The 21,587-nt window shown below is 37.7% G+C and overlaps 1 protein-coding gene and 1 pseudogene across 1 annotated transcript in view; one reads left to right on the forward strand and one right to left on the reverse strand.

Moving 5' to 3' along the window:
• The window catches only part of LOC102995775 (40S ribosomal protein S3a-like), a 59,782-nt pseudogene extending 51,554 nt beyond the window's left edge, over nucleotides 1-8,228 (reverse strand).
• The window catches only part of SLC2A13 (solute carrier family 2 member 13), a 473,922-nt gene that overhangs the window by 202,232 nt on the left and 250,103 nt on the right, over nucleotides 1-21,587 (forward strand). Inside the window, exon 4 of the mRNA XM_024122830.3 lies at nucleotides 20,563-20,671. Coding sequence (XP_023978598.1) covers nucleotides 20,563-20,671 — 109 coding nt within the window. The remainder of the gene's footprint in view (nucleotides 1-20,562; nucleotides 20,672-21,587) is intronic.

Below are 21,587 nucleotides of genomic sequence, written 5' to 3' on the forward strand. Positions count from 1 at the left end.
CAGCTCAATCAATAACAAAAAAACAACCGAATCCAAAAATGGGCAGAACTAAATAGACATTTCTCCAAAGAAGATATACAGATTGCCAACAAACACATGAAAGAATGCTCAACATCATTAATCATTTGAGAAATGCAAATCAAAATGACAATGAGATACCTCACACCGGTCAGAATGGCCATCATCAAAAACTCTAGAAACAGTAAATACTGGAGAGGGTGTGGGGGAAAAGGGAACACTCTTGCACTGCTGGTGGGAATGTAAATTGATACAGCCACTATGGAGAACAGTATGGAGGTTCCTTCAAAAACTACAAATAGGACTACCATACGACCCTGAAATCCCACTACTGGGCATATACCCTGAGAAAACCATAATTCAAAAAGAGTCATGTACCAAAATGTTCATTGCAGCTCTATTTACGATAGCCAGGACATGGAAGCAACGTAAGTGTCCATCAACAGATGAATGGATAAAGAAGATGTGGCACATATATACAGTGGAATATTATTCAGTCATAAAAAGAAATGAAACTGAGTTATTTGTAATGAGGTGGATAGACATGGAGTTTGTCATACAGAGTGAAGTAAGTCAGAAGGAGAAAAACAAATACCTTATGCTAACAGATATATGTGGAATCTAAGAAAAAAAATGTCATGAAGAGATTAGTGGTAGGATGGGAATAAAACAGACCTACTAGAGCATGGACTTGAGGATATGGGGAGGGGGAAGGGTAAGCAAAGGATTAATATCCAAAATTTACAAGCAGCTCATGCAGCTCAATGATTCACTTTGTTGTAAAGCAGAAACTAACACACCATTGTAAAACAGTTATACTCCAATAAAGATGTTAAAAAAATAAAGCCAGGAATTTATTCTCTATTTACAACATTATGACCTTAAGAAAAGGAGATAATGGCCTGAATTACTGCGTGAGCAATTAAGGCATTTATTCAAGGTAATCTGAACTTTCAAAATAATTAGAAAGAAAAATAGAAAAACTCAAAATAAATAAATAAATAAAAGAAGCAAGGGAAGAGCCACAAGTTATATACAACAGAACCCCCTTAAGGGTATCAGATGACTCTTCAGGAGAAACACTGCAGGCCAGAAGGGAGTGGGATGATATATTTAAAGTGATGAAATGGAAATCCTAAAACCAAGAATACTTTAACTGATAAGGTTTTCATTAAGAGTTTATGGAGGGATAAAAAGTTTTACAGAGAAGCAACAGCTAAAAGAGTTCAGCACCACAAAACCAGTGTTACAACAAATATTAAAGGGACTTCTCTAAGTGAAAAGGAAACAGTAGTTTCTTTTAATAAGTAGTTAAGGTATAGACAAAACAAAAAAATATAAAATAATGATGTCAAAAACAGTAAATGTAGTGGAGGGATAAAAATGCAGGGTTCTTAAAATGCATTTGAACTTAATAGATCAGCAACATTTTATATATGTATATATATGTAATATAAATAATAAATATTTATAAATATATAAATTACATACGTTTATATAATTTATATAAATATATATTATATATAATATATATAACTACTTATTGCAGATACAGATGATTTTACTACTTTTGTCTTTTAACCTTCCACTAGCTTATATGTGGTTGATTTACCAAGTTAACTGTGTATTGCCTTTACCAGAGAGATTTTTCTTTTTGTAATATCCCAGTTTCTAGTTGTGACCTTTTTCACTTAGAGTAGTCCCTTTAATATCGGTTGTAAAACTGGTTTTGTGGGGTGAACTCTTTTAGCTGTTGCTTCTCTGTAAAACTTTTATCTCTCCATAAAATCTGAATGAAAACCTTGCCAGGTGAAGTATTCTTGGTTTTAAGTTTTCCCTTTCATCACTTTAAATATATCATGCCAGTCCCTTCTGGCCTGCAGTGTTTCTCCTGAAAAGTCATCTGATAGCCTTAAGTGGGTTCTATTATATATAACTTGTGGCTCTTCCCATGCTCCTTTTATTTTTTATTTTATTTTATTTTTTGGCATGTAATAAATTTTTTTAGCATCTTTATTAGAATATAATTGCTTTACAATGTTCTGTTAGTTTCTGCTGTATAACAAAGTGAATCAGCTATATGTATACATATATCCCCATATCCCCTCACTCTTGTGCCTCCCTCTCATCCCTATCCCACCCCACTAGGTGGTCACATAGCACTGAGCTGATCTCCCTGTGCTATGCAGCTGCTATCCACTAGCTATCTATTTTATACTTGGTTGTATATTTATGTCAATGCTACTACCTCACTTTATCCCAGCTAACCCTTCCCCTGCCCGTATCAAGTCCATACTCTACGTCTGCATCTTTATTACTGTCCTGCCCCTAGGTTCTTCAGAACCACTTCCTTTTTTTTTTTTAGATTCCATATATATGTGTTAGTATATGGTATTTGTTTTTCCATTTCTGACTTACTTCACTCTGTATGACAGACTCTAGGTCCATCCACCTCATTACAAATAACTCAATTTCATTTCTTTTTATGGCTGAGTAATATTCCATTGTATATATGTGCCACATCTTCTTTATCCATTCATCTGTCGACGGACACTTAGGTTGCTTCCATGTCCTGGCTATTGTAAATAGTCCTGCAATGAACATTGTGGTACATGACTCTTTTTGAATTATGATTTTCTCAGGGTATATGCCCCATAGTGGGATTGCTGGGTCATGTGGTAGTTCTACTTTTAGTTTTTTAAGGAACCTGCATACTGTTCTCCATAGTGGCTGTATCAAGTTACACTCCCACCAGAAGTGCAAGAGGGTTCCCTTTTCTCCACACCCTCTCCAGCATTTATTGTTTGTAGATTTGTTGATGTTGGCCATTCTGACCGGTGTGAGTTGATACCTAATTCTGATTCTGATTTGCATTTCTCTAATGATTAGTAATGTTGAGCATCCTTTCATGTGTTTGTTGGCAGTCTGTATGTCTTTTATGGAAAAATGTCTCTTTATGTCTTCCACCCATTTTTGGATTGGGTTGCTTCTTTTTTTTTTTTTTTGATATTGAGCTTCATGAGCTGCCTGTATATTTTGGAGATTAATGCTTTGTCAGTTGCCTCGTTTGCAAATATTTTCTCGCATTCTGAGGGTTGTCTTTTCATCTTGTTTATGTTTTCCTTTGCTGTGCAAAAGCTTTAAGTTTCATTAGGTCCCATTTGTTTATTTTTGTTTTTATTTCCATTTCTTTAGGAGTTGGGTCAAAAAGGATCTTGCTGTAGTGTATGTCATAGAGTGTTCTGCTTGTGTTTTCCTTTAACAGTTTTATAGTGTCTGGCCTTTCATTTAGGTTTTTAATCCATTTTGACTTTATTTTTGTGTATGGTGTTAGGGAGTGTTCTAATTTCATTCTTTTCCATGTAGCTGTCCAGTTTTCCCAGCACCACTTATTGAAGAGGCTTTCTTTTCTCCATTGTATATTCTTGCCTCCTTTGTCAAAGATAAGTTGACCCTATATGTGTGGGTTTATCTCGGGGCTTTCTATCCTTTTCCATTGATCTTTATTTCTGTTTTTGTGCCAGTACTATACTGTCTTGATTATTGTAGCTTTGTAGTATAGTCTGAAGTCAGGGAGCCTGATTCCTCCAGCTCCGTTTTTCTTTCTCAAGATTGCTTTGGCTATTCACGGTCTTTTGTATTTCCATACAAGTTGTAAAATTTTTTGTTCTGGTTCTGTGAAAAATGCCATTGATGGTTGATAGGGATTGCATTGAATCGGTACATTGCTTTCCATAGTATAGTCATTTTCACAATGTTGATTCTTCCAACCAAGAACATGCTGTATCTCTCTGTCTGTTTGTATCATCTTTAATTTCTTTCATCAGTGTCTTACAGTTTTCTGCATACAGGTATTGGTCTCCTTAGGTAGGTTTATTCCTAGGTATTTTATTCTTTTTGTTGCAGTGATAAATGGGAGTGTTTCCTTAACCTTTCTTTCAGATTTTTTTTCAGTATATAGGATAGCCAGTGATTTCTGTGCATTAATTTTGTATCCTGCTACTTTACCAAATTCATTGATTAGCTCCAGGAATTTTCTGGTAGCATCTTTAATATTCTGTATGTATAGTATAATGTCATCTGCAAACATTGACAGTTTTACTTCTTTTCCAATTTGGATTCATTTTATTTCATTTTCTTCTCTGATTACTGTGGCTAAAACATCCAAAACTCTGTTGAATAATAATGGTGAGAGTGCACCCCCTTGTCTTGTTCCTGATCTTACAGGAAATGGTTTCAGTTTTTCACCATTGAAAATGATTTTGGCTGTGGGTTTGTGATATATGGCCTTTATTATGTTGAGGTAGGTTCCCTCTATGCCCATTTCTGGAGAGTTTTTATCAGAAATGGGTGTTGAATTTTGTCGAAAAATTTTTCTGCATCTATTTAGATTATCATATGGTTTTTCTCCTTCAGTATGTTAATACGGTGAATCACATTGATTGATTTGTGTATACTGAAGAATCCTTGCTTTCCAAGGATAAACCCCACTTGATCATGGTGTATGATCCTTTTAATGTGTTGTTGAATTCTCTTTTCTAGTATTTTGTTGAGGATATTTGCAATCTATGTTCATCAGTGATAGTGGTATGTAGTTTTCTTTTTTTATGACATCATTGTCTGGTTTTGGTATCAGGGTAATGGTGTCCTCGTAGAATGAGTTTGGGAGTGTTCCTCCCTCTGCTATATCCTGGAAGAGTTTCAGAAGGATAGGTGTTAGCTCTTCTCTAAATGTTTGACAGAATTCACCTGTGAAGGCATCTTGTCTTGGGCTTTGGTTTGTTGGAAGATTTTTAATCACAGTTTCAATTTCAGTGCTTGTGATTGGGAAGTTCATATTTTCTGTTTCTTCCTGGTTTAGTCTCTGAAGTTTGTGCTTTCCAAAGAATTTCTCCATTTCTTCCAGGTTGTCCATTTTATTGGCATATATTTGCTTGTAGTAATCCCTCATGATTATTTGTATTTCTTCAGGGTCAGCTGTTCCTTCTCCTTTTTCCTTTCTAATTCTGTTCATTTGAGTCTTCTCCCTTTTTTTCTTAATTAGTCTGTCTAGTGGTTTATCAATTTTGTTTATTTTGTCAAAGAACCAGCTTTTAGTTTTATTGATCTTTGCTATCATTTCCTTCATTTCTTTTTCATTTATTTCTGATCTGATCTTTATGATTTCTTTCCTTCTTCTATCTTTGGGTTTTCTTTGTTATTTTCCTCTAATTGCTTTAGGTACAAGGTTAGGTTGTTTATTTGAGTTGTTTCTTGTTTATTGAGGTAGGATTGTATTGCTATAAACTTCCCTGTTAGAACTGCTTTTGCTGCATCCCATAGGTTTTGTGTTGTCATGTTTTCATTGTCATTTTTTTCTAGGTATTTTTTAATTTCCTCTTTGATTTCTTCAGTGATCTCTTGGTCATTTAGTAGTGTATTGTTTAGCCCCCATGTGTTTGTATTTTTTACAGTTATTTTCCTTTAACTGCTATCTAGTCTCATAGCATTGCGGTCAGAAAAACAGAATCACACAAAGAAACATACACACACACACTCATAAAAAGAAAACAAACCACAAAACAACAAAACGAATAGTCAGAACCCTAGGACAAAGGGTAAAAGCAAAGCTAAACAGAGAATATCACACAAAGAAGCATACCATACAGACTCACAAAAAGAGAAAAAAGGAAAAAAAATTAATATATGTAAAAAAATAATAAAATTTAAAAAATTTTTAAAAGAAGAAAACCACCAACCCAATAAACAAATCCACCAGTGAGAACAAGCACTAAAAACTAATCTAAGATAAACCTGGAAACCAGAAACAAATCAGATGCAGAAAGCAAACCCCGAGTCTACAGTTGCTCCCAAAGTCCACTGCCTCAATTTTGGGAACATTCCTTGTCTATTCAGGTATTCCACAGATGCAGGGTTCATCAAGTTGATTGTAGGGATTTAATCCGCTGCTCCTGAAGCTGCAAGGAGAAATTTCCCTTTCTCTTCTTTGTTCGCACAGCTCCTGAGTTTCAGCTTTGGTTTTGACCTTGCCTCTACATGTAGGCCACCCTCAGGCATCTGTTCCCCGCCCAGACAGGAGGGGGTTAAAGCAGTGGCTCATTAGGGCTCTCTTGCTCACTCAGGCCAGAGAGAGGGAGGGGTACTGTAGTCATAATTGGAATGCAGGCGAGGCTGCAGTGGCAGAGGTCAGCGTGACATTGCTACAGCCTGATGCATGCTGTGTGTTCTTCTGGGGAAGTTGGTTGTCCCTGGTTCTTGGGACCCTGGCAGTGGCGGGCTGCACAGATTCACTGAGGGGGCTGGTGTGGGTAGTGAACTGTGTTTGCACACAGGATTCTTGGTGGCAGCGGCAACAGCGTTATTGTTTCATGCCTGTCTCTGGTGTCTGAGCTGATAGCTGTGGCTCCTCATTTTCTTTTCTTCTTTTATCCTTCTGTTCGACTTCAGTGCTTTCCAGTACTCTGTCTTCCAGTCGCTGATATCATCTAATCTACTGTTGATTCCTTCTGGTGTATTTTTTATTTCAGTTATTTTATTTCAGCTCTCTTTGGTTCTACTTTATATTTTCTAACTCTTTGTTAAAATTTCTCAGTGTTCATTTTTTATTTTCCTGAGTGTGTTGAGCATCTTTGTGATCATTACCTTGAACTCTTTATCAGGTAGATTACTTATCTCCACTTTGCCTAGTTCTTCTGGGGTTTTGTCTGTATTTTTTATTTCAGTTATTGTAGTCCTCATCAGTTTTTGGTTCTTCTTTGTATTTTCTAACTCTTTTAAAAGTTTCTAACTTCTTACTCTGTTCATCCAGTCTTCTCTTGAGTTCTTGGAACATCTTTATAATCATAACCTTAAACTCTTTATTGGGTAGATTTCTTATCTTCACTTCACTTAGTATTTCTTCTGGGGCTTTATTTTGTTCCTTTGTTTGGAACATATTTGTCTGTTACCTCATTTTGCCTAAGCTCCTGTTTTTATTTCTATGTATTTAATAAGTTGATTATGTTTCCCAGCCTTGGAGAAGTGACCTTTTGTAGGAGACATCCTGTGTGTCCCAGCAGCCTACTCTGCTCTGGTCATTAGAACTCTATGCTCTATGGGTGCTCCCCATGTGGGCTGTGTGGGTCATTCTGTCATGGCGAGCTTAGAAGTGTGGGTATTCTGGTAAGTGTGTCTGGCTTCTGACCTGGTTGGTTGCCAGGCCCTTCCTTGTGTGGAGGCTGTTGGCTGCTGGTGAGTGGGGCCAGGTCTAGTGCTGGCCCATTGTTAAGCAGTGCTGGTATCTGGGATGGGTAGTTGTTGTGCCAGGGGTCCCAGATCTAGTGTCAGCTTGCTGATGGGTGATGCCAGCTCCTTACATAGCTGGCTGCAGAGGCCAGGGTGTCCTGAAGCTTGTGTTGGCCCACTGGTTGGGAGGGGAGGAATCTTAGGGTGGCTTACTGAGGGATACAAAGTGTCCCAGAGTTGGTGTTGGCATGCTGGTGGGTGGGGCCAGCGTTCAAGAGTTCGCTGCTCTGGTGCCCACCTGCTGTTTTGTTACCTGGGTATTGATAGGCTGCGGGTCCGTGGTTGTCCTGGGGCTCATGTTCACCCACTGGTGGGTGGGGTCAGAGCCCAGGGGATTCCACAGCTGGTGCCCACCCATTGGTAGGTGAGACCTTGACCTGGGACTAGTGGCTGACCATTGTTGGGCAAGGCACATCCTGGGGTCTCTGGCTGTAAGGCCCTGGGGGTCCCAGAATTGATGTGTGGCCTGCTGGTGGGTTGGGCCTGGGTCTCTGGTATCCTGGGGCTGGTGCCTGCCCACTGGTGGGTAAAGCTGGTCCTGTGTCTAGTATAGGTCCACTGGTGGGCTGAACTGCATCCTGGGGTCTCTAGCTGCAGGGCTCTATGGGTCTCAGGCCTAGTGTATTGCCTGGTGTGCAGAGCTGTGTCCTGGACCCTCTGGTGGACAAGGCCATGTCCCAGGACAGCTGAGGGCTCAGGGGGTCTTAAGGCAACAGGTCTGCTGGTGGGTGGGTAGATGCTGTATCCTTACCTGGGTATGCTTGGCCAGAGGCATCCCAGTACAGGTGGTAACAGGCTGGTACGTGGTGCCATGTCCTGGATCTAATAAGCTGAGGGAGGATTCCAAAATGGTGCTTGCCTGCAGTAATGTCCTTGTGGTAGAAGAAGCTCCCAGAAATGGCTGCTGCCAGGGTCTGTGTCCCCATTGTGAGCTCCAGTTGCCTCCTGCCTCTCTGGAATGCTCTCTAAGATCAGCAGGTAGGTCTGACCCAGGCACCTGTCAAATTACTGCTTCTGCCCTGGGTCCCAGAGCGTGTGAGATTTTGTGTGCACCCTATAAGAGTGGAGTCTTTTTATTTCCTACAAGCCTCTGGCTCTCCAAAAATTAAAGTCTGCTGGCCTTCAAAGTGAAACACTCTGGGGGCTCATCTTCTGAGTGTAGGACTCCCTGACTGGGGAGCCCAATGTGGACCTCAGACCCCTCACTTCTTGGGGAGAACCTCTGCAATTGTAATTATCCTCCCATTTGTGGGATGTTCACCCTGGGGTATGGGTCTTGACTATATGTCTCTGCCCCTCTTACCCATCTTGTTGTGGTTTCTTCTTCATTTCTTCAGTTGTAGAGCATCTTTTTTTCTAGTCTTTCAGTCTTTCTCTTTAATAGTTGCTCTGTAAATAGTTGTGATTTTGGTGTGCCCATGGGAGGAGGTGAGCTCAGGGTCCTACTCTGCCACCTTGGCCCAAACCTCTCCATCTTACAGATTTTAAAATTAATAGGTTAATAAGTACAGAGGATTTTTAGGGGAGTGAAAATACTCTGTATGTGATTTTGGTGTGCCCATGGGAGGAGGTAAGCTCAGGGTCTTCCTACTCTGCCATCTTGGCCACACCTCAGAACATCTTTATTTCTTACTCTATATTTAATAACTATCACATATTATTTTCACAGGTAGGAGACAATTATTTTTATTTTCCTTTATCTTTTTTCTTTTATGAAATGTAATTGAAAAATAGGAAGAGAGTTGTGACAGAAGAACTGCTTTGAAATTAGAAAATATGTGTGTGTGTGTATATATATATATATATATATATATATGGCCTTATAAATTTGTTTTGGTTCTTTTTTGTTTCTCATTCGTGGATTTTTGTGTTTTTTTGCTTTTTTTGTTTTTGAGGTATGCAGGCCTCTCACTGTTGTGGCCTCTCCCGTTGCGGAGCACAGGCTCCGGACGTACAGGCTCAGAGGCCATGGCTCATGGGCCTAGCCACTCCACAGCATGTGGGATCTTCCTGGACCGGGGCACGAACCCATGTCCCCTGCATCGGCAGGCGGACTCTCAACCACTGCGCCACCAGGGAAGCCCTCGTGGATATTTTTGAAATAAATATGGTTTTCCAAGAATCATGCTGACAGAAAACACAGTCTCTTTCCTTTAAGGTGTTATATTTCAAGGTACCACATATGTTTGCAGCAGTCATGCTTCCAGAGTCTGGTGGAACAAATGTGATTTTAGATATTCTGCCCCACTGTAAGATCATGGGCCCTTTAATTCGGCCTGGTTTTTATCTTTTTGGTATCTTTATTCATGGTAACTATCACATGTAAAGCTAAATATAGCAAGAAAGAACAGTATGAAGTACATGAATCATGGTTAGATTTTCATCTTTATTCTCAATAGTACTTATATGTTGAATGCTTGAATCTAAAAAAAGTTATGTTAATAGAATGTGTTCAAATATATAGAATTCAAATATCCATATAAATACATACTTTTTTAACCAAGCAAATGATTAATGTTTAGAAACGTAGTTCATATATCTTAAAATGTTTAACTGATAGTAATATAGAAATACTTAGATTCTAGGAAGGCTACATGTGATCTAAAATGAAGTCAGGGGAATAAGATCATTGTAATTTATCTGTATTTGTACGAATAGTTTGGCAGTATATATAAGTGAATTTGATAGAACTGCCATTTATTACAGGAGCCTGAAGTATAATTCCTATTGGTTTATCACCTTGTGTTTATCAGTCATCTGTGTAGGAGTGTTCTGTTAATTATAAAAGATATAGAAGTTATAAGTATAGAATTAATCTATTTTTATGTTAATGAAGCTTTTTGAATTATTTTATGGGACCTTAAGAATGAAATCTCTTTGTTTACATAGAGGGAAACCCGATGTAATTTACTGACAGTTTTTTATTCAAAACTTTCAAATTGTATTCAACTACGGAGAAATTCTACAGAACTGATGGGTGAAATCATAGCATCATTATTTGAGTTTTGGTGCAATATACTTCACATGTATTACCACCTTTAATTATCAAAATACAATTGTGAAGTAGATGTTATCTCATATGAGTCATGCCAGGCTCAGAAAGGGTAAGGAACCTGCCCAAGTTCACACAGCTTCTACATAGCTGAGGTGTATTTGAATCTGGGTTTCCCTGTTTTGGAGACTCTTACTCTTTATACTGTTCAAAAGTGCTTATTGTTGTATAGCCTTTAGCAGATGCAAGTCATACACTGTCTTATTCCTTAGTGTTTAATTAATCTATTGAAAAGTTAGGTAAGTGAGAAACTTTATATCACTAAGAATGACAACTTGTTATGAAAATACTCTCAGAATACCATCAGGTTAAAAGTATGTGTCCTTTCATTTAAAAATTGCTTTGCTAAAGACAGTATTAATGTTAAGAATATAATTGTTTAAAGACTACTCATTTATTTACTAAGAATTACTCATTTATTTTAAAAAGAAGATACTTCACTTTGCTCAAGAAAGGTTTTCTAAAGTAGTAATTCTTAACATTCTTCCCCTCAGCAACACACCACGCTCCCATGGCTGTTATGAAGTTCAGAGATCTCTCGTTTGAGAATTGCTTGGCTAGGGGATATATTTTATGATGGCTTTTGTTTATATAGATACCTTTGATGAAGGAAATATTTTTAGAATTTAAAAAGAATTCTTGGTAGTAACAAGAGTAGGTTTTTGAAAAACAGTATTTTAGTAGCATTAAGCCCTATCACAGAAAACAGTCTTTACTTTAGCAACCTGGAATAATAATGACTAGATTACTGAGGCAGTGCATACTGTACAATGATCAGCTCATAAACAGGCAGCTATAGATAATCAGCCCAACACAGCATCTTGGCAAATTGATTCTTTAGAAGGATTTCAGAATGTATTGGCATAAATGCCAGACTGTGAAGGAATGATTGAACCACATGGGGTTGAATTTATCAATAGCAGCAGTCCATTCTTCTGAACAGAACATGTGCCAAGCACCAGCTAGTAATCACAAACATCATCTGCTGCATATTGAAGAGGAAAACAGCATGGCTATGCTCAAGATCTTAGTGGTAGTTTATAATTAGTCACAACATTGTTTAGCAACTTGCAGTGTATTCAGATTGCTTCATTCTTGATCTCAATAACCATTATTTGCTCCAGTGTTTCTTTCTCCCTTCTTCCCTTTCCTCCTTCTTTTCTTCTTCATGTTCATTAAACAGATATTTATTGAACCTCTTCTATTTGCATGACCCTAAGCTAAGTACAATGGGAAGCAAAATGATAAAACAGAGATAAAACCTGGGCCATTCACCCCACATAATCCAGTATAAAGATCGTAATCCAGTATGGAAGAGACATCAGCTACATAGCCTGGAAAACAAATTAGCCATCAGTGAGAACATAAGAGAAGTATGAAACTGACACCATCATTCTGATGAGAAAATATCTTCTTTTGGGAACAGGGGCGACCTCAGAGGACAGGAACATTATACGAGACAGAAATGTAAAAATATGAGGCTTCTTTGTGTAAAACAGGCTACCCAAAGATTGTTGAAACCATGTGTGTTAGAGAAGAAGTAGTGTGAGATAAGTCTTGAAAGGCTGGAGTGTGCCCCTCATGAATTAGACCCTGATGGGTCTGTTATCAAAAGTTTTGAGCAGGTCAGTGAAGAAAGTGATCAGTGTTATGCTTTAGTAGACAGAATGGAAGCAATGTGGAGAGGCTGGATTGATTCAGTAGAGACGGGAGATGTAAAGACCATACACAAACAGGGCATTGTTATGGAATACATAACGTGTGAGTTAGTATTAGTCGGGGTTTTCCAAAGAAATGGAACCAATAGGACATCTATGTCTATGTCTATATCTGTATCTATATCTATATTTATATCTAATATGTATATGTATATGATATATATATATATATCTCCTATGAGATTTATTTATTATGGGGAATGGGCTCACATGATAATGGAGACTGAGAAGACAGTCTACTCTGCCCTTGGCAAGCTGGAGACCCAGGAGAGCTGGTGGTGAAAGTCCCAGTCAGAGGGCAGGAGAAAACCAATGTCCCAGCTCTATAATAGGCAGGCTGAGAGAACAAACCTTCCCTTCTTCCTCTTTTTGTTGTATTTTAGGTCCTCATGGATTGGATGAGGCCCATCCACATTGGCGAGGGCAATCTGCTTTACTCAGTCTACTGATTCAAATGTTAATCTTATCCAGATACCCTCATAGACATATCCAGGAGTAATGTTTAATCAAATATCTGGGCACCCTGTAACCCAGTAAAGCTGACACACAAATTAACCATTATGCATAGTGTATGCCTGGAAGTCTACTATCTCTAATCTTCATATTAGCAAGATTGAATAACATGTGCAAAACCTCATGGCAGCTGAGCGGAGGAGCTGGAATTTCAATGGCGGCCTGCGCAAGTACTGTCCACTGCCATGCAGTCTCACCGAGGACACAGATGAGAGCCCAGCAGGGCGGTAGAGAGCTGGGGAGGGCATGGATGCAAAAAGCAAGAGAAGTTTTTCTGACATTTTGTGGAAAGAAGTCAGGTATACATACATTAATTTTCATTAGAATTTGGCAACTCATTGGATATGGAAATTAGGAAGAGGGAATGAATAGCCAAATGCCACATTTTTTTTATCCTGACTTAATGTGAAATTAGGTACCATAGGGTTTGGGGTGAGAAATGACGACTTCTCTTTTATATGACCTTAAGCTGGCACACCCTTTCTGGGTTCTTCCCTATTCCTCAGTCTGATGATACTTTACATGTACCTCTGTTAGAGCCCTTAGACTTCTGTGGTGCAACTCGTTTTGTTTCTGTGCGTGATTCCCTACCCACTCGGATAATATGAGCTCTTGCAGGGCAGGGCCTCTTCATATTTCTGTACCTAGCAAAGAGTAGGCTGATGGTCGGTGCTTCAAGTGTGCTAAGTGAGCTAGGGAATACTTGGTCTGAGAGGCTGCAGAGAACAATGGAAGTCCAAGGAGGAGGAAGAAGGAGGAGTGTTTGAAATGGATGTTGTTGAGAATGTAATTGAAAGCCAACTCAAGATGAATGGTGATCCTCAGGTAGCATGGAGGGCCTGACTCACAGAAACCCTTAATTTGCCATGAAACCCGGTCTGTTTTCCTAATTATTTGTAAACAGTGTTCAACTCCTTGGATATAGGATTGGAGAAAAGAACAGATTGAAATGAATGATTTGAGATAGATAACTGGAGAGTAAAGACTGGTGATAGTGGCAAGTGAGGCCATAAAAAAGATAAGAGATTGAGGGATTGAGTCATGATGAACACAGAGAATGTGTATTCCTGTAGCTTGAAAGTGCTTTAGTTTTGTGTTTTGTTACTCATACTATTCATAATTGTTGATTTTCTTTTTATGCTAAGGAAAATCAGCTCATTTAAGTATACATATAAAATTTCTTGTCATTTATGGCATGAACAGAAGTTAGCTCAAGTCCTAGCTCTACATACTTAATAGTTTGTGACCTTTGGAAAGTTACCTGATCTCTATGTACTTCTTTCCTCAATAATATTACCTGTTCTTTCTTACTTGGTAGCACTCTTATGATGATGAAAAATGGTTCATAAGGCATGAAGAGGTATCAAAATATTAGAAAATTCATTGAGATTTGAACAGATGCCTAATACTCTTGGTGTTATGGACTGAATGTTTGTGTCTCCCCAAAATTCATATGTTGAAGCCCTAATGCCCAAAGTGATGGTGTTTGGAGATGGAGCTTTTGGGAGATAATTGGTTTAGATGAGGTCATGACAGTGGAACCCTCTCTCATGAAGAAGAAAACAGACCTCTCCCTCCCCCTCTCCCCCCTCCTCCCTCCCTCCTTCCTTCTCTCCCTTTCTCCCTCCCTCTCTGCTTCCCTCTCTCCCTTTCTCCCTCTCTCCCTCCTTCCCTCTCTCCCTTTCTCCCTTTCTCCCTCCCTCCCTCCCTCCATTATTCCTTGGCTTATGGCTACATCAATTCAGTATCTGCATTCATGGTAACATTGCCTTCTCCCATTCTGTTCTGAATCTCCCTCTGCCTCCCTCTTATAGGGATACATGTGATTGCATTTAGGGCCAACCCAAATAATCCAGGATAATCTTCCCACATCAAAAATCCTTAACTTAATCACATCTGCACACTTTTTTTTTTGACATCTAAGGTAACATTAACAAGTTCCACGGATTAGCAGGTATGTATCTTTTGAGGGGCCATTATTCAGCCTTCCATAGTCTTGCTCAAAGTTTATCAATTTTATTGATATTTTCAAAGAACCAGATTTTGGTTTCATTAATTTTTTTTCTCAATTGTCTCCTTATCTATTTAGTGGATTTCCATTCTGCTCTTTATTATTTTTTTATCTTGTGCTTTTTTGAGGTTTCCTTTGTCATTCTTCTTCTGGTTTTGTAAGGTGGAAGCCAAGGTCATTGCTATAAATTTTCCTCTGTTATACTTTAGCTCCATTCCACAAATTTTCATATGATGCATTTTCATATTCTTTCAGTTCAGAATACTTTCTCATTTCCCATTCTTTCTTTGATCCATGGATATATGTTATTCAGTTTCTGATCTGGAGGAAATTTTCCAGTTATCTTTCAGTTTATTGAGTTGTATATTTATTTTATTATGATCAAAGAACATTCTTTGTATGACTTGAATCCTTTTAAATTAACTGAGACTGGATTTAGAGCTCAGAATATAATATAATCTATCTCGGTAAATGTTCTAAGACATTTACCATGCATTTACTCTTGGAAAGAACTTTTGGTCTGTAGGGTATTGTCTAAATGTCAGGTCAAGTTTGTTGATAGTGCTGTTGATGTCTTCTGTATCTTTGCTGATTATCAGCCTACTTTAACTGTTACTTAGAAAGAGGTGATGAAATATCCAAGTATAATTGTGGGTTTTTCTATTTTCTCTTGTAGTTGTGTTTTTTGTTTCATATATTTTGAAGCTTTTATTAGGTGCAGAGACATTTAGGATTGTTATATCCTCTTGCTGAATTAATCCCTTTATCATTATAAGTTGTACTTTCCTGCCTTTTTGCATGCCTTATAATTTTATATGGTATGCCAGACATTATAAATTTTATCTTACTGTTGAACTTAGTTGTGGGATGCTATTCAGTTACTTGGAAGCATTTGGGTCTTTCATTTAAACTGTTTAGATGGTGCCCAAGCAATGTTTAATCCAGGACTAAATTTATACCACTACTGAGATAAAAACGCTTCTGAATATTCTTCCTTATGCTCTAGGTTTTTCACTCTCAGTCCTGTGTAAATTCCTGGAGTTCATTTCTTTTGTCCTTTCCTGTGGCTCTTTCCCCTGACTGGGTAGTTTCCTCACACACATCCACTGATCAGTATTCAACTGAAAAGTCAAGGAGCCCTGCAGATCTCCAGTGTCCTCTCCGTGAGTCTCTCTCCTCTCCAGCACGCTGCCCTGTGAACTCTAGCCACCTGGGTCCTGAGCTGCATCTTTTCAACTCAAGGAGACCACCAGCGTCTGCCTGCTTTCCCCTCCCTGTGCTATAGCCTGGATACTTTTTTCCAGGCTTAGGCTGGGGCATTTGGAGGGTTCATCTCATTTGCTTCCTGAATATCAGGGGTCACTATTCTTTGTCCCATTATCATGAGAACTACTGTTTCATGCATTTTTGCCTGACTTTTTTAATTGTTTCACGTTGGAGGTAAGTCTGATAACTGTTACTCCATCTTGGCTGGAAGTGGAAGTCAAGAGCTGGACTTTTATACAAAGTGTGTTCTAGTACATTTTTAATCATACCTGGAGAAATTTTTGTAGACTCAGCTTCCTCACAGACATCCTGTCCACAGGAGTGGTTGCACTTGTTGCACTGTCCTTTTCAGCCCTGCCACCAGAACACCTGCCACACCTGGACAACCGTTGTGAAAGTCACTTACTATGAGATGTCCAGAATGACAGAAAAGATGAACCCATTTGCGGTTTTTGCCTCTATTGTTTTATTATGTGTTATATTTTGAGTTCTGCATTTCCATTCTACTTTTGTTATCTAGAGGTTTTAGTTTTTATTGTGTGGGAATTTCTGTATTTCAGAGACACAGATGTTTTGTTAAAAATAAGGTGTGAAATGGTTGTATACATAAAAATGTTTTTAATTACAAAAATCAAAAGAAATATAATAAGTAGAGCATGACATTTTAAATTTTCACTTATGAACATTCAACCAATTCATGTATTTGAATTTGTCTTTGCCTCATAGCTTCTGTGATATAAAGATTAATGGTTTGCATTTGTTAAGTTAGTTTTACTGCCTAATAAAGCTAGGTTTATGATTTTAATAAAAGGAAATTTTTTACTTTTGTTCATGCATAATCAGATATGCAACTGCTGTGACCAAAATTTATCCTTAAAAAAAAAAATCCAGTCTTATAAAGGAACTACCATTGTTTATTTTTTACAGGAAATCCAAAAGAAAGTCCAAAACCCAGGTTTTTTTTAGATGTAACCATGTTTTTTTTTTTTTAATTTTTATTGGAATATAGTTGATTTAAAATATTGTTTTAGTTTCCGCTGTACAGCAAAGTGAATCAGTTACACATATACATATATCCACTCTTTTTTAGATTCTTTTCCCATATGGGTCATTACAGAGTATTGAGAAGAGTTCCCTATACTATTCAGTAGGTCCTTCTTAGTTATCTGTTTTATATATAGTAGTGTGTATATGTCAATCCCAATCTCCCACTATATCCCTCCCCTCCCCCACTGCTTTCCCCCCTGGTAACCATAAGTTTGTTTTCTACATCTGAGACTATATTTCTGTTTTGTAAATAAGTTCATTTGTACCATTTTCTTTTAGATTGCACATATAAGTGATATCATATTTGTGTTTCTCTGTCTGACTTACTTCACTCAGTATGACAATCTCTAGGTCCATCCATGTTGCTGCAAATGACATTATTTCATTCTGTTTTATGGCTGAGTAATATTCCATTGTATATATGTACCACATCTTCTTTATCCATTCCTTGGTTGATGAACATTTTGGTTGCTTCCATGTCTTGGCTATTGTAAATAGTGCTGCAGTTAACATTGGGGTGCATGTATGTTTTCAAATTATGGTTTTCTCCAGATATATGCCCAGGGGTCGAATTGCAGGATCATATGGTAGCTCTATTTTTAGTTTTTTAAGGAACCTCCATACTGTTCTCCATAATGGTTGTACCAATTTACATTGCCACCAACAGCATAGGAGGGCTCCCTTTTCTCACACCCTCTCCAGTATTTATTGTTTGCAGATTTTTTGATGTTGGCCATTCTGACCGGCGTGAGGTGATACCTCATTGTAGTTTTTTTTTTTTTTTTTTTTGTGGTATGCGGGCCTCCCTCTGTTGCGGCCTCTCCCGTTGCGGAGCACAGGCTCTGGACGCGCAGGCTCATTGGCCATGGCTCAACGGGCCCAGCCGCTTCGCGGCACGTGGGATCCTCCCAGACCGGGGCGCAAACCCAGTTCCCTTGCATCGGCAGGCGGACGCGAAACCACTGCGCCACCAGGGAAGCCCCTCATTGTAGTTTTGATTTGCATTTCTCTAATAATTAGTGATGTTGAGCATCTTTTCATGCTCTTTTTGGCCATCTGTTTGTCTTCTTTGGAGAAATGTCTATTTAGATCTTCCGCCCACTTTTTGATGAGTTGTTTGGGGTTTTTTTGATATTGAGCTGCGTGAGCTATTTGTATATTTTGGAGATTAATTGCTTGTAAGCCACTTCTTTTGAAAATATCTTCTCTCATTATGTGGGTTGTCTTTTCATTTTGTTTATGGTTACCTTTGCTGTGCAAAAGCTTTTAAGTTTAATCAGGTCCCATTTGTTATTTTTGTTTTTATTTTTATTACTCTAGAAGGTGGATTTAAAAAGATCTTGCTGCAATTTATGTCAAAAAGTGTTCTGCCTATGTTTTCCTCTAAGAGTTTTATAATATCTGGCCTTACATTTAGGTCTTTAATCCATTTTGACTTTATTTTGTGTACGGTGTTAGGGAGTGTTCTAATTTCATTCTTTTATAGGTAGCTGTCCAGTTTTCCCAGCACCACTTATTGAAGAGACTTGTCTTTTTTCCATTGTATATTCTTGCCTCCTTTGTCATAGACTAGGTGACCATAGGTGCTTGGGCTTTTCTCTGGGCTTTCTATCCTGTTCCACTGATCTGTATTTCAGCTTTTGTGCCAGTTCCATACTGTTTTGACTACTGTAGCTTTGTAGTATAGTCTGAAGTCGGGGAGCCTGATTCCTCCAGCTCCTTTTTTCAAAGCCCAGATTTTTTTAAAACTAGGAAATAAATATGTAATGTTTATGTGACAATTTATCTCTTGCTATTTTGGCAAGTCAAACTTTAATCCGAATTTGTCATAATTTTCTCTTTGTTTTTCTGTGCTCCAAAATCAGTATTACCTAATCTGTCTGTCAAACCATGGAGCAGTTTAATAGTGAAAGTGAAAGTAGATACAGCTATCCAAAGATTATGATAGATTTCTTGCAGAAGGCCAGTTTGTCATCTATGGAGTTTCTTAAAAGCTGAAAAAGGGTTTGGGTGTTTTTTGTTTTGTTTTGTTTTGTTACAACATCATAGATATCATTTTTAAATTTTTCCTTGGTATATAAATTATAATCTTGTATTTGAATTTTTTGATTTTGGAAATAGGTAGATGTTTATGTGATGCTGTGCACATTTCTTATTTTGTGGCTCATTCATAGATATCTAAATTTGCAGATGAGTCTGCTTATCTTTCAGAGAACTGATCCAGATATATTTCAGTGTTGTCACAAAGTCTACCTATTTCATATAACCTTTCTGATATACGAGGTTTTAATACCGCTTTACTTGAATCTAAAACATTTTGACATTTATAATACTCTCAGCCTGCTTTCTAAATGGGTGTGTCCAGTCTTAGCACTTAGAGACAAAATTGTTTGCAGTAAATCAAGTCTTCATGTGATTGTAATCATACCTGTGTAGAGATGAATATCCTCACCCCAGTAATGTTCAGTTCTAATTAATCCCCTGGCTTAACATCCTGTATTAACTTTTATTGCTGAGACAATAGCACGTTCTATTCCATTTCCCGTTTCTGTGAACTGGAATATTAGATTTCCAAAAGATTCTGAAATGGTGAAATTTCCTCAGAATTTGTTTTACTTGACTTGGTTTAGGGTTCACTAACGAAAATTGCCTCCAGGAAAAATGCTGCTAATGAAGCAATTAGCATCCCAGTGATCCCAGGCTATACCATAGGTCCTAGGAGTCAACTCTGGTCCCATAAGGACACTATATAGAATGCCTCTTAAGGCTAAGGTGAAGGCGTGACAAGCACTTCTGAGAATAGAAGGGGCACTTTAGGTAATTATGCCCAGACAACAGGCATCAATTGGTTAGTCATCTTACTTAAGGCCTCAGTGGTTCAGATCTACAGCTTTTCAGAATTGGTCTAGAGTTCTGATATAGGGACCAAGGGATCTGCACCACTTTGAAAGCCCATTTATATTTTGAAATGATCATTGAATACCTCTTAGGGAACTATTAAAAATATCTAGAAATATCATACATATATACTTATATAAAATAGACATTAAATTTCATCTTTTTTTTACCTTTTGGGTAGTTTTTATTAATAATATCCATTGCAGTCATAACCAAGTCTGATATCACCCCCAAATTCCTTAACTTGAATTAAATATATTGGAATGAATTTTGTTACTTTAGCCAAATAAATTGTAATGAATCCTGTTACTTGTTTCATTGTTTTTAATGAATGCCATTCTTTCAGTTGATTAAAGCAATTTTTCCAGTGACTTTGTAAGTAGTCCCACATTGAATGGATTTTAAATAGTAATTAATTGCCCAGGAATCAGAAGAACAAAGAGTGGTTAATACAGCTCATAGGGTTTTAAGGAAGAATAATTTGTGACAGTTACAGTTATGTAGATCTTTCTAGTATCCATAAATTGCTTTAACTTGAATTCTTTCTTGTTGATTTTATAGTTTTAACTCAAATATGTACTGTTTTCAAAAATATATTGTGCCTAGGTTTCTATAAAAGTACATATGTTCTATTTTTAAATGCCCAGTCATGTTAATTTCACAGAGATTTGGGGAAATTTATCCTAATGGGAATAATTACTCTGGGAGCTAAAAATAACAGACATGTCCTTCTTTTTCTTTCTTTTTTTTAAAAGCTGGACCTGTGATCTGCAGAATGCTGAGTTATCCCCCAACTCGCCGAGCTTTAATTGTGGGTTGTGGCCTACAAATGTTCCAACAGCTCTCAGGCATTAACACCATCATGTATGTATTTCTTTCTGGCTTTTTACTGAAAAGATTGTGAAGGAATTATTTTATATGGAAAAAAAAAGTAGGACTCTTGGTGATTTGTTTTTATTAAATGTGTAAAATTCTCCTTTTGGAAGATACTTAACCTTCCAATTTTTTAAATCATGTAAAATTGTAACTAGAAGGAAGTGACATTTTGTTTCTTGTAATTATTGACTTTATTTGATTTCACAGAATTTCTCTTTTATGCCATCCAATATGTCCTTATATTCTGAGCTACTGAATGTATCATTTTCATAAGCTATTTCTTGATTCACATTAAAAGGTAAAACAAAAGGAAATCACCTGGCATTATTAGAAATTAATGGACACACAGATAACTAGTTCATTTCCTTTTAGGGCAGTCAGTTACAATGCAATGTGATAATAACATTAATAGAAGTATGTTTTTTACAACCAGGGTACAGTGGGCCAGGGATTGAGTGGGAGCAGAGAAGTAGGGAAGACACACAAGTTCCCTGTTTTCTAGTTTTCAGACTAATTCCCAAAGTTTTATGTGTGTTGTGGGTGGAGCAGGGTGAATAGTGGGGGTTCTACCACGTTTCATTCATTAAATAGTAAACCCATTTTTGATGGTCTATTTTGTACTAGATACATAGCAGTGAATAAAGTAGACATGGTCCTTGGCCCTACAGAGCATACAGGCTGGTGGAGGAAACAACACATTAAATAAACTCACAGTTTAATACAGAATTTCAAATTGTCATAAGGTCTATGTAGGACTATTCCAAGGGGGGACTTTTAAGATCCTAGGTGATAGAATGTGAGTTAGATAAAAGCCACGATTTTTGCTGAGAATCTGGTTGTTGGGTGAAAAGCTCCTAAATCTTAGAAGCTTTCCCCCACTACCTGTTGGTTAAAATTATTCATT

This window comes from Physeter macrocephalus, chromosome 6 (assembly GCF_002837175.3).
Source record: "Physeter macrocephalus isolate SW-GA chromosome 6, ASM283717v5, whole genome shotgun sequence".
NCBI classification, from domain to species: Eukaryota; Metazoa; Chordata; class Mammalia; order Artiodactyla; family Physeteridae; genus Physeter; species Physeter macrocephalus.